Raw genomic sequence first — 14,415 nt, forward strand, 5'->3', positions numbered from 1 at the left:
ACTATTCTACAGCACTGCAAACTCAATACTACAGTATTAAAGGTTATATAATTGTGCATAGAAGTAACAATTGGGGGTGGGAAAACTGCCTGGTTGAAATGAAAGTGTCCCTTAATGTGGTCTGGAGACATGCAGACATGGCTGACAGATTCCCTAAAGAAGCCTTTATGATCCTTTTATTATACTATAAAATGTACACTTGGTGCTACAATGGCTGGCCCCCACATTTGGCAGACACATTTGGGTGCTACACAACAACATGGGCCCAGGTTTAATCCATCTTAGGTACCCTAGATTCCTCTTACCTACCAACAACATGAGAAAGGTGGATAGACATTGTCTCAAAGCAAGTTTACATAATCCAGGACAGACAAACCCCCTGTTGGGCAAGCCAAGGGTGACAGTGGCAACGGAACCTTCAGAGGAACCAGACTCAGCAGGGACCTCCATCCTCCATGGGTGGCCTGGAGCATGATTTAAATGAATAGGGTTCTAATAAAGTAAACAATTTGAGTTCTTCATTGTTCAGTCCAGTCTGTGACTTCTGTAGTGAATTCTGCCAGGTATCCATCACATCTAGCAGGAGCAGCATTGTTGGCACAGCAATTAGTGAATGTGTGTTCCTGGATTGCAAGTTGTATTGACTCTGGTCCACATACCTAACCCTAACCCTAACCCTAGATTTTTTTACATAAATGCACATCCTGATGCAACCCTCCTACATCTATCCAGACTTGGGACCTGCATTGAAAGTGTGTAGGCCATTTCAGTCATCCCCCATTAGACAGTAGCCAATTCTGTCAAAGGAAACACCTGACCAGCCCATAGCACCACTGAGATTCGAACCCAGAATAAGGTATCTAAGAATTGGGATCTAAGAGCATCCGTATGACACGTAGAGAGCTCACTAGGTTTTTAGACATACCCATTGAAGCACAACTCTCACAGATCAGAGTATTTAGAGCTAGAGTTGAGCTTTGTCACCATTTTTGCTTCTGGGTCAAACTAAGCCTGCCAAGGGGTCATTAGCACTTACTCATACCCTACAACGGCCCCTCTGCAGTGCTTTTGAACAGTGTTAACTGTTTCGGCTCGCTGAAAGACTCTCCTGGTCCAAAAAGTATATATTAGCTGCAGAAATTGAAGCTGCAGCGACTTTCTGAGAAGTTTGTTACATGGATTGAAACCCAATGATAAATCTGGGGGCTACAACGGCAAACAACAATCACGAGTTCAATGGTGTGTGGGTAATTGTGAGGTTTTGTTTGAAATCTAGACCCTGGTACTGGGTAACACACAGGGACAAAGAATTATGGAGCCAGAAAACACACCATATAACCAAAAACATGGAAACATCTACTTGTTATTCAGTTCAGCCACAGCCATTGCTGATGTGTATAAAACTAATAAAATAAAATAAACAATATGGGTCTGAGAGAGGCACTTTCTGTTCCCCGTGCATAAATAAATCCTGATCCATAGACATAGTTTGACAAATCTAAAGTAAACAAACTCCAGTGGCCTGCACAGAGTCCTTTGGGATGAATTCCAACTATGAGCAAGCCAGGCTTCTAATTTACTGTATCAGTCATGCTATTTGGTCTGAATGGACACAAATACCCCAAACACATTCCAAAATCTTGTGGGAAGTTTATTCAGAAGAATGGAGACTGTTATGACCGCTATGATTAATGCCTATGGTTTTGGAATACGATGTCCAGTAAGGTAATGGTTGAGTGCCCACATACTTTTAGCCAAAAGCTTATCTTCAATAGCGCATTGGAATGAAATTTACATAATGTGCCAGTTAGAGTTTCCCAATGCCAGTATTTTCCAGTAATCAACCACTCTTGGAAAGCACCAACATTAACTGCTTTAATCAAGGCTTATTTATATGGGTACCACTCTCTCTACATTGTATCTCTTGCATCCACTGTTACACTTTCTTAATTGTCACTGCCCTTCATACATAGGTCTGAGCTGGACTGAAAATTCATGTGATTGTGCGTGAAGAATCTATTTTTCAGAACACTTGAACGCACACCATGTTCATTCAGGATATTTTATCAATTGCATTTGTGGATCTGCCATCTCTGTCACTGTATGCTCCTAAAGGTTCATATTAGCTTCTGGCCTTGTAAATATAGTCCACCTACAATGGAGATAGGTGGCGAGGCTTGGTTACAAACCATGTCCTTCTGCCTTGTCAAGTATGGCCAGCAGTTGAGGCATGGAGGCGAGTTGAGGCACAGATGATTGACGAGTAACCTGCACATCATTGACCATTAATCCACTCCAGGTGGAGGTGTTTCTATTTATCAAGGCTTCTTCCTTACAGATTTGCTGGCTCCTCTGCTTTTCATTTCTTTTTGCTGATGTTATAATGCCAACATATAAGGCCCAATAGATAGAAATAATGAGATACTTGCTTGAATCAGCAGTTTTTTTTCCCAGTAAGTACACATTGTGTCTTTATATCCTTTACATTTTACTCTTAAAATGGTTTACCATACCAAAGCTTGTAATATACTCACATTTACTGAAATCTAAATTTCCTCAGTTCTCAGAAACACAGTCCGTTGTGGTTGCGTGACTAATGTTAAAGAATTGTGCCATGTCACGCTGACAGTTCATTTTGTTCCTGCATTCATGCATCATTCAATCACTAAAGCTAATTATTTCTGCTGGAAAATACAGTCAGATGTGTGGTTATAATGTTTTGACCAGATGAAAGTGGGTGATAAAACGCCTTTATTTGTCATATATAAATGTACAGTACGATGAAATGCTTTTCCCACATATTCTGGCTTGTTTGGAAGTTGGGGTCAGAGTGCAGGGTCGGCCAAAAGAGTTAAGGGCCTTGCTCTAGGGCCCAACAGATAAATAGATAGACAGATCAATAGATAGATAGATAGATAGATAGATAGATAGATAGATAGATAGATAGATAGATAGATAGATAGATAGATAGATAGATAGATAGATAGATAGATAGATAGATAGATAGATAGATAGATAGATAGATAGAAGAATATAAAGACAGACAGATGATAGATGGATGGACAGATAGACAGACAGAAGAAGATAATGATAGGCAGACAGACAGACAGACAATACATAGATGGATGTATGGATAGATAGATAGACAGACAGATAGACAGACAGACAGACAGACAGACAGACAGACAGACAGACAGATAGATAGGCAGATAGACAGACAGATAGATAGACAGACAGATAGATAGACGGCCGGACAGACAGATAGACAGGCGGATAGATAGATAGATAGATAGATAGATAGATAGATAGATAGATAGATAGATAGATAGATAGATAGATAGACAGACAGACAGACAGTTCTACATTACATTATCTTCCATTTCTTTCATTTGTTGCTAGTCCACCTATTGGCATGATTTGGGAAGTGGTAGGACACCAGTTCATGGAGAAAACACTCAGTAAGACGAAGAGCATGCTGAACTCCACTCAGGTCATTTATTTCTGAACAGTTCAGTTCACATTTATATTAGGAGTGTATTTTGTTCATATGACAGTTCCTTGCATAGTTAAATTAATACTTGCTCCGGATCTCTGACAGATGTTCACTTGTTTATCAGAAACATCCCTAGGCAATAAACAGCTGCTTGAATTTTATCGTTTTCCTGCGGGACTCAGGGAATGCTGAGTCATTCTCAGAACAGTGTGGGTTTTTGGATTAGAAATTAAATAAAATTATAAAATTAAATTTATATTTCTATCTAAACTCTGTTAATCCACACAAATTAAAGATCACCAAATTATTAATCCTTATAGTTGCTGTGTGTATATTTTTTAACAAACTTGAATTTAGGGTTTATTGTTTATTATTATTATTGCTTATTCAATATTGTTTTTATTATATGATTATTATTACTTAAAGATTTATTGTTTTTATTATATTATTAATACTTATAGATTTATTGTTTATATTATATTATTATTATTATTATTATTACTACTACTTATTTGTTTCTTGTTTTTTATTGTATTATTATTATTACTTATACATTTATTTTTATATTATTATTTATAGATTTATTGTTTTTATTATATTATTATTATTACTTATACATTTATTGTTTTTTATTTTAATTATTATTATTACTTACAGATTTATTGTTTTTATTATATTATTATTATTACTTATAGATTTATTGTTTTTATATTATCATTATTATTACTTATAGATTTATTGTTTTTATTATATTATTATTATTACTTAAAGATTTATTGTTTTATTATATTATTATTATTACTTACAGATTTATTGTTTTTTATTATTGTTAATATTACTTATAGATGTATTTTTATTATACTATTATTATTTATATATTTATTTTTTTATTATTATATTATTATTATTATTACTTATATATTTATTGTTTTTATTATATTAATATCAATATTACTTATAGATGTATTGTTTGTATATTATTATTATTATTATTATTAATAATACTTATAGATTTATTGTTTTTTATTATTATTATTATTACTTATAGTTTTATTGTTTCATTATTATTATTATTATTATTATTAATAATACTTATAGATTTATTGATTTTATATTATTATTATTATTACTTATAGTTTTATTGTTTCATTATTATTATTATTATTATTATTATTATTATTATTATTATTATTATTATTATTATTGGATACAGGAATTAGTTTCTTCACTATTTATATTTATTATGTCGTTTTAATTTTGGGATTAGCTCCTCTTTCACCTCTTTGACCAACTTTTAGCTTCAGACATTCCACTGCTTGTACAGCTGAACACACTGATTAATGATGGCAGCTGAGGAGGACAAACAAGGAGGAGGAGGGTGGTGGAGGAAGGAAGTGTGCCACTGACTCTGTTAGTCAAACATCAGGTAATTCCATCATTTTGTCTGGGTGTCCATGTACATATGGCCAAACATATGCACAGCCCTTCTAATTATTAGGTTTAGGTGTGTCAACCACACCCATTGCTGACAGGTTTGTGTTCATTCATATGCATTGTGGACTCCAGTGGATTGCACAGAGCCTTTGCCTTCCCAGAAGAGTGGAGACTGTTACGATTCCAACTTTATGTTAATGCTCATGGTTTTGAAATGGAATGTCTCAACACATGGTCAAGTGTCCACAAACTTCCAGCCATAAACTGTGCATCAGTTTGCTGTTTGTGACTCACCAGTAAAACCAGTAAAACTCAGTGTTAAAAAAGCATCTGCCAAGTTCTTTACTGCTAGACTGTAGGACATGTGGCCAAAAAACCATGTAGACTCTGATTTACCAGAAGGTATAATGGTGTAATGACGTGTGCAGCAGGTAGCAGATCTTCCACAGCTCCAAAGCCTCAGGACCTGGGTTTGATCCTCACCCCTGGTTACTGTAAGTGTGAAGATACCACATTGTCTATTTGTCTGTGCGGGTTTCCACCGTGCTGCCTTGTCCCAAATGTTTCTGGGGTAATATAGGAGTCATCATAACCCTGTCAGGATAAAAGAGACAGTAATTAACAGTAATTTGGGGTGATTCTCAATGCTGAAGTCAAAATCAGTCAAGACTGGGGAGAATGTACAAATATGTACAAATAGAAATAAGTAGATATATAAAGTAAGTTTATTTATACAAGGAATAAAACTAACATGGTAAAATACCTACTATTGGTCAAAATGAACTGCTTAATCAACCTCACCATTCATTATAAATGGTAAATATATACTGCAATGTTTAATATTACTTTTACTCATAAAGATAGCATTTGTTAGCAAGTGTAACAAAACCATTGCTGAGGTCCTAGGACTCCACTGAACCCCAGTGTGAGCTATTACCTTTTAATTTACTCGGCTGAGTTCATTTATCAACACGATCACAAGAGAGCCATCTCTAATCTTAGAGGGTCAGTCTTCATAACCCATGAATATAAAAAATGCCACCTGCTGGGACAGAAAGGTTAAGAACTAAACCAGACAGGTTGGGTAGCAAAGGGCAAATCATAAAAAGGCCGTACAGAACCAGTGGCAGCTGACCAAACAGACATCCAAGAAAACAGGCCTTACCCCCTTTACCCAACACTCCCATTTATTTCTAAGTGGTTTTGGTGTTGGCCACAAAAGCTCGAGGAACTTCCATCTCCAGCGATCCATGCACAAGCATAGAAGGTATGGTTATGTCTTTTCTACATTTAATTAAACAGGCTGACTTTTATGTTGTTTTAATATGGCAGACTGAAGATAACAAGTAAATAGTAGGTAGACTTGAGAACGTACAGAAGTTAGACTGAAGCTGTGGAATGGTTGGCAACATATTGGCAACCCTTCAGTATTTCCACTGTACTGTGTGTATATACTGTATATATAGGCAGTTGTAGCCTAGTGGTTAAGGTACTGGGCTAGTAATCAAAAGGTTGCTGGTTCAAACCTCACCACTGCCAGGTTGCCACTGTTGGGCCCTTAAGTAATATATATACTTGATTAGCTCCAAGGCCACATGACCCAGGACGCATTTCCCCAGGATGCATAAACCTACTGGTTGGATCGGTGCTCTGTCCATGGTGCGTTGTCCCAAATGTTAATATAAGGAATTATATTGGAATCATCGTAACCCTGAAACAGGTAGTAATTAACATTTATTACTGATTAAGAATATGACGATGATGAAAACGATGTAATTTGCAGTGATTCTTAGATACATTTGCTTATGGTCTGCTCAACCATTTGGTCGAGCTTACTTCAAGACCAAATACTTGGGTAAAAATAAGCTGTATTTAAATAATCTGGTTTGGACTGTATTTACTCCTTGGCTGACGTGTTTAACTCAAAAGCAGAAAAATTACTATTAGCAACAACACTCTAACATGCTGGTACTAGTATAAGGACTAACATCAGTGTGGCACAGTTGGTTTGCTTCATAGGGAATAAAACTCTAACTAGCAGCATAGCAAATATAAGCCAGACAAGTAAAAACGTTGCATATTTAGTCACTTGATAGAAAAGCATTAACTCATACTGCATCACAGAGTTTAAACCTGATAATTTTTTTAGATGTAGCCCTGCAACCACATCACATGAGGGCATCTGGATATCAGATCAGATGATATTTTATACTATCACACAAAGTTAAGGTCTCACATTTGTTTAACTAACTGTTAAGTCCTGTTGTTGCTGATTTCTTTGGATATTTGTAAAAATCTACACTGCTCACTAAGAACCCAATACCCACTATATTATGTCCATAAACATATACTCCAAAAAGTTGGGACAGAGGCACAATAAAAGGAAAAGTTTATAGAATATTCTAGTTTCAGCGTTCCACAATTTGCAGGCGAATTGTGGACGGGTGAGGATTATGATAGGTATGGGTAAAAGTGTACGACACAGGGAATTAATCCATTTAACATTTATGTCCGATGGAATCATGAACACGACATTTAATGTATATTTAATGTAAATCCGTTTATTAAAAGGGACACACCTCTGTCCCAGCTTTTTTTGCAGTGTGTTGCAGGCATTACATTCATAATGCGCTTACATTTATAAATACAATGAAGTTGATCAGTAAAACCTGCTTTTATCAACTAATTAAAGAATTACGAGTATTAACAGCAATATGTCCTGTAGATGGCGCTGCATGTAGCTGTTGCTCTGGTATTGCTCAGTACCTGTTGGGGAGCTCCGCCGGGCAGTCAGAATCAAACGAAATTTGATACAGAGAGCTATGATGTGGACGTGGATGTGAACGCGTGGGACCTGAACAGCTATGGAGAGACCTACGGCTACGATGTCTTGGATGAGGAGGAGAAGGGGGACGTGGGAATTTCGGTTAGTGTATGGAATGTTCTGATTAAAGTGTAAGACGCAGGGAATTAATCCATTTAACATTTATATTCCGATGGAATCATGAACACAACATTTAATGTATATTTAATGTAATAATAATAATAATAATACATTTTATTTATATAGCGCTTTTCAAGATACTCAAAGACGCTTTACATAAGACAAATAATCAAAACAAATACGTACATACACCATACAAATCAAATCATAGTACAAAATCAAAATAGTACATCAACATCAAGAATAATTAAGATAAAAACAAAGAGAGCAGCATAAGACAGTTCATTAAAAATTAGCTAAATTATGAGAGAGGTTCTGATTATTATCAGAATTATGATCAGAGACTGATTTTTATGATGTAAATCAGTTAATTAAATGGCACAAGTTCCCACAGACCAGATCCAAACTCTTGTGTGTGTGTTTAATGCAGCTGATTGATGTTGATAAGGGCCACATCATTATGGGGACTGACAGTTTTGACTGAGGGACAAGCCCCGAACCTTGGACAGAACATAAAGCCTATCTGCCCCACCTACTCTACCAGCAGTGCTCCTGTGCCACCCTGTTTAAGATCTTGACTGCATTTTGACTGCATTAGGGCTTTTTTCTACTTACAGATTGAGGTTGGGACTGTCGCTCCTCCATCAGCCATTACTCACCCAATTCCAGCTGTTACAACCCTACCACCTCCTGCAGATGTTCCTCAAGCCTCAACGATAGGGGTGACACTTCCATCCCTAAACAGCAAACCAACAGTCCACCCTACACTGGACTTCAAGGCGCCTGGACTCTTTGGACCAGCTACCGGCCTTGGTGAGCGTTACATTTAACGTATGACTTTTGCACCCTCTGGTGGTGAAAGATGGTATAACGATGCCATTTTCTCAATTTTTTTTTTTTTTGCAGGAATGCCCACTTGCCTGCTGTGTGTGTGCATCGGTGGCAGCGTGTATTGTGATGATTCTGATTTGGTTGAGATCCCACCTTTGCCCAAGGACACCACCCACTTTTACGCCCGCTTTAATAAAATTACAGAAGTCAAAGCCAAGACATTTTTAAACATGAGTAAGATGCATTGATTTTGTGTGTGTGTGTGTGTGTGTGTGTGTGTAATGTAATAATTTGGGCAAGGCTGTGGACAATAGAGCCACATAAAGGTACCCAAGTGACCTGTTCAAAGCCAGACACAACCAGATTTAAATGTCTGGGTGTCCACATACTTTTGGCCATATTGTGCTATAATATTGTGCAGCGGATACCCAAGGGATCTGAAGTTCGAATCTCAGCTGCATGGACATGGGAGGGGAAGGGATGGCCCAGACAGCCTAGCCATTGGCTGTTTCATTTGTCAGTGCACTTTCAGTGCTGGTCCCAAGCCCGGACCAGTCTTAGGGGTCTGTGGTGACCCCTAAATACAGAAGCAGCCGAAGATAAACAATACCAATACTAATTACATGTATTTAATTCATTACATCTTCTCATTTACTCTTTATTCATCATTAAATAACTCTGTACCCTAACCCTAACCTGAATCTATCCACTGGGGTACAAGTCCACAAGGGTCTTATCACCAAAGATCCTATAATTCGAGCTGTCTACACCCGCAATAATACAGTACTGGTCCCACAAACGTACTTCTTTGCTTTATTCCCAGATCAGCTGAAGAGAATTGATTTAACAGGGAATCAGATCTCCACCCTGGACCAGGACTCCTTTCTCTCACTTCCAGAGCTCCAGGATCTATTTTTAGCTGATAACAGGATCGAGTTTCTGCCCGAGCTTCCGACTACCATGAGGCACATCGATGTTCGGGGGAACCGTCTGAAGAGCGCCGGCATGCACAGAGAGGGATTTAAGGTAAGCAGCCCATAAACACCCATCACTAACATCAACTGTCAACTATCCAACATTTTTGCCCTGTTACATTTCACGTAACTGCTGAAGGAATGTCTTGGAGCAACAACAGCTCAGCTTTGGGAACTAAGGACTGTTGTAGTCGTGAAAATTTAATTTTTCAACATATTTGATTGTTATTAATTACAAATTTCAGAGTCTCTTTTGTCATATACTGTATATGTAATGTGCAGGAATGTAATGTAGAATGCAGGCAGGTCAGACCAGCACCTGTACTCTCATACTACAAAGCTATGATGTTGTAGTCTTGCTGAAAAAAGCAAGGATGTGACATACATATATATATATAACATGTGTAGCTTCCATCAATATTAATGTCTCAAGCAAGGGGCCGAGGGCCGGGGGGGTCCAGTTGCATTTAATAGAGAAGTATAAAAAGAATTAAAAGTGATGGGACGGGAAAAAGTGCAAAGGTCAACTACAAAAGATTCTGATTCAGTTGTTGATGTGAATCTCGCTGAAGTAGAGCAAGGTGAGGAAGCTTCATTTCCGATAAGCACGAAGCCAATACCTTTTGTCTGAGGAATATCATCCTGACCTATGACCTGTGTCCTACAGTGGGGTCAAAAAGTATTTAGTCCGCCACTGAATTTGCAAGTTCTCCTACTTAGAAAGATGAGAGAGGTCTGTAATTTTCATCATAGGTACACTTCAACTATGAGAGACAAAATGAGAAAAAAAATCCAGGAAATCACATTGTAGGATTTTTAAAGAATTTATTTGTAAATGATGGTGGAAAATAAGTATTTGGTCAATAACAAACAAGCAAGATTTCTGGCTCTCACAGACCTGTAACTTCTTCTTTAAGAAGCTCTTCTGTCCTCCACTCGTTACCTGTATTAATGGCAAGGGGACAGGACGACTGATCCGTGTTAAGGGAAGAATGAACGGGGCCATGTATCGTGAGATTTTAAGCCAAAACCTCCTTCCATCAGTGAGAGCATTGAAGATGGAACGTGGCTGGGTCTTCCAGCATGACGATGATCCCAAACACACCGCTCGGGCAACTAAGGAGTGGCTCCGTAAAAAGCATTTCAAGGTCCTGGAGTGGCCTAGCCACTCTCCAGACCTCAACCCCATAGAAAATTTGTGGAGTCCGTGTTGCCCAGCGACAGCCCCAAAACATCACTGCTCTAGAGGAGATCTGCATGGAGGAATGGGCCAAAATACCAGCTACAGTGTGTGCAAACCTGGTGAAGACTTACAGGAAACGTTTGACCTCTGTCATTGCCAACAAAGGTTATGTTACAAAGTATTGAGTTGAACTTTTGTTATTGACCAAATACTTATTTTCCACCATAATTAAAAAAAAAAATCTTTAAAAATCCTACAATGTGATTTCCTGAATTTTTTTTTTCATTTTGTCTCTCATAGTTCAAGTGTACCTATGATGAAAATTACAGACCTCTCTCATCTTTCTAAGTAGGAGAACTTGCACAATCAGTGGCTGACTAAATACTTTTTGGCCCCACTGTATGTTTTTGAATGCAAGGGGGTCTAAGAGGAAAAAAAAGTATAAACAACCAATGCTTAGCTTTGAATTTTGCTCATTTTCAATGAATGACTGTCCTTACTTGATTAGCACAGGATAAAGTACCTTAATGGTAAAACAGACTGAATGAATCAGTGAATCAATGAATCAGTGAATGAAACAACTTTGAGCCAAATTTTCTCATCCAACACGTCTGTTCTCAAAAATCGACCCTTCCAGGAGAGTAGAGGCTGTCATAGCCTCAAACAGTAGGGGTCAGGTGTCCACATAAACTCTTAATACAAGGCTATCCTCCTTAAACCATTTATGACACTTACATGAATCGTTTGCCACCCGGAGATGTGCTAACATATTATCTTACTTCCTCTACCCAACTTTCTGCATTTAAATATCTCAACAGGAAATGAAAGACCTGCACTTCCTGTACCTGTCAGATAACCAGCTCGACTATGTACCCGTCCCACTTCCTGAAAGTCTGCGAGCGCTTCATCTGCAGGTTCCACCCTCATGCAGTATCAGTTTCACTATTATTTACATTTATAGTTGCGCTCCTTCAGCAGGCACAAACACACTATGTGACCAAAAGTATGTGGACGCCCCTTTGATTTGTATAAGAGTGGTTGATTCCAACAGCCATAATGGAGTGTATAATAGTGCCCATATTTTTAGAAACTGAGGTCCATCAAGCTCATAGTAAGGTGTCTACATACTTTTGGCCAGTTTCTCTAATCATACTCTAACCAACGCAGCCAATGTGATACTTGATGTAATCATTACCTGAAGCTGGGTGGCACAGTGGATTGGTGGTAGCACTGTCATGTCACAGCAAGAAGGCCCTGGGTTTAATTCCCCCCTCCTTTCTGTGCCCCACAGTATGGTCAAAAGTATATGGGCGCCCCCTAATAATTGAGTTCAGGTGCTAACGTATAAAATCATCATTTGGTGGGTAGCACAAGTTATTTTCTGTGTGGTGTCTATTAATTTTATTCTATCTATCTATCTGTCTGTCTGTGTGTGTGTGTGTGTGTGTGTGTGTGTGTGTGTGTGTGTGTGGAATGAAAAACGATACATATATTATGGCAAGCCAAACAGAAAACATATAGCAAACACTGATAAATATTGAATGACAACCGACATATATATATATATATTATATATATATATATATATTATATATATATATATATACTGTATATATATATATATATATATATATATATATACCGTATATATATATAATGGCAAGCCAAACAGGAAATATATAGCAGACACTGATATATATGGAATGAAAACTGATATATATGGAATTAAACTGTTATATATATGGAATGAACACTGATATATATGGACTAAAAACTGATATATATGGAATGAAACTGATATATATATATATATATATGGAATGAACACTGATATATATGGAATGAAACTGATATATATATGGAATGAAACTGATATATATGGAATGAAACTGATATATATATGGAATGAAACTGATATATATGGAATAAAAACTGATATATATATATAGAATGAACATTGATATATATATATATATATATATATATATACATATGGAATGATATTTTCGTATGCAGCACAGTCATCATCAATATGTATCTAATGAATTGTTTGTGTTAGTACATTAATGCATAAATGTAAATCGACGTACTGCTACATACTTTTTAATAATAACAACTTCCATATATATCAGTTGCATTCCATAGATATCTTTTTTTTCGTTCTATATATATCTGTGTTTGCTATATATTTTTTGTTTGGCTATATATCGGTTTTGTGTATATATATACTGTATATAACGATACATACATTGTAAAAAGACCTGTAAAAATGCCTGTAAAAATGCTATTATTGCAGCTCTTAACTAACAATCAACTTCCTCTCACTTCCCCGACAGAACAACAATATCCAGAGCTTGAACGCAGACACGTTCTGCAACAGTCATGACCTCAGCTACACACGCAAGGCTTTGGAGGACATCCGGCTGGACGGAAACCCTCTGAATCTGAACCAGTATCCGCAGGCCTACGTTTGTCTGCCACGTCTGCCTGTAGGACGCTCACGCTGACAGCTGGTGCTAGTAGGAGTGGATTTAGGTATTATAAGACACCAGGCAGTATGAAAGTGAGTTGATTACCTTATTCATTCACAATGCTTCACAGTTGGGATTAGATTTGGGTGTTTTCCTTATGAACATAGCATTATTCACGTCAACAATCTATCCATGTTATCTATTCAGACCATCAGACTATTTAAAGAATCAAAGAATCGACTTGTAAAAAATGTAAGTCATTAAAGAATCATCTCTACAGGTCTAATGGGTTTTTTTCTTTGATTAAAAATAGTCTGTTCTGACTCTGACTCTGAATCACACTTGAAAAGTAGCCATGCAAATGACCATTAGATAAATTACTATCAGATAAAATGGGACGTCCAGTGCACTACAATACCCCATCTGAACCCACTCTACATTTACAAACCTGTTTGTTTCATATATCATGTTACATTTCTTTATTTTAGTGTAACTGTTTAATTTTTTTAACCATGTGATTTGTCTGTATTAACCACTGCTTTATCTTGGTCAGGGTCATGTGGGTCAGATTAATTGAGCAAGAGGCAGGAAACACCAGTCCATCACAGGGCACCAGTCCATCACAGGGCATGCACACACACTCATACCTAGCACCCGGAGGAAACTCACATGGACACAGAGAGAACATGCAAACTCCACACAGAAAGGACCCTGGCCGTCCAGAATGAACTGGCGATGTATGACGACAGCGCTACCCACTTTGCAACCGCACCATCCATATATGATGTCTTTTTTTTAATAGTTGTGTTGTGGTTAAATATTACTAGTCAATTCCTGCTGTACACATTATATCCTCTTATTTTACTAAATAAAGGTTTTAAACAGCATTGTATGTATTTTTTTTCCATACAAATAAGTTATTACATCTTTTTCTACGTACAATGAATAATATTACTGAATTCATCTGTAAATCTTTGAAGTATTTGGTCACCTGACCATTAGCTTGTTGGACATCCCATTTCCAAAACAAATGGAATTAAAACAGAGTGACCTTTATGTCACCTGTTCAGCTATAACAGCCACTC

At 37.2% G+C, this 14,415-nt stretch overlaps 1 protein-coding gene across 1 annotated transcript; it reads left to right on the forward strand.

Moving 5' to 3' along the window:
• The first annotated feature begins 7,639 nt into the window (after nt 1–7,639).
• Nucleotides 7,640–14,169, forward strand: optc (opticin). Its single transcript, XM_062986836.1, has 7 exons — nt 7,640–7,841; nt 8,489–8,684; nt 8,778–8,936; nt 9,526–9,728; nt 11,678–11,773; nt 13,196–13,422; nt 13,884–14,169. The coding sequence occupies exons 1-6, from the start codon at nt 7,653–7,655 to the stop codon at nt 13,364–13,366; spliced, it is 1,014 nt and encodes a 337-aa protein (XP_062842906.1). The 5' UTR covers nt 7,640–7,652; the 3' UTR covers nt 13,367–13,422; nt 13,884–14,169.
• Nucleotides 14,170–14,415: the final 246 nt, after the last annotated feature.

This window comes from Trichomycterus rosablanca, chromosome 24 (assembly GCF_030014385.1).
Source record: "Trichomycterus rosablanca isolate fTriRos1 chromosome 24, fTriRos1.hap1, whole genome shotgun sequence".
Classification (NCBI taxonomy): domain Eukaryota; kingdom Metazoa; phylum Chordata; class Actinopteri; order Siluriformes; family Trichomycteridae; genus Trichomycterus; species Trichomycterus rosablanca.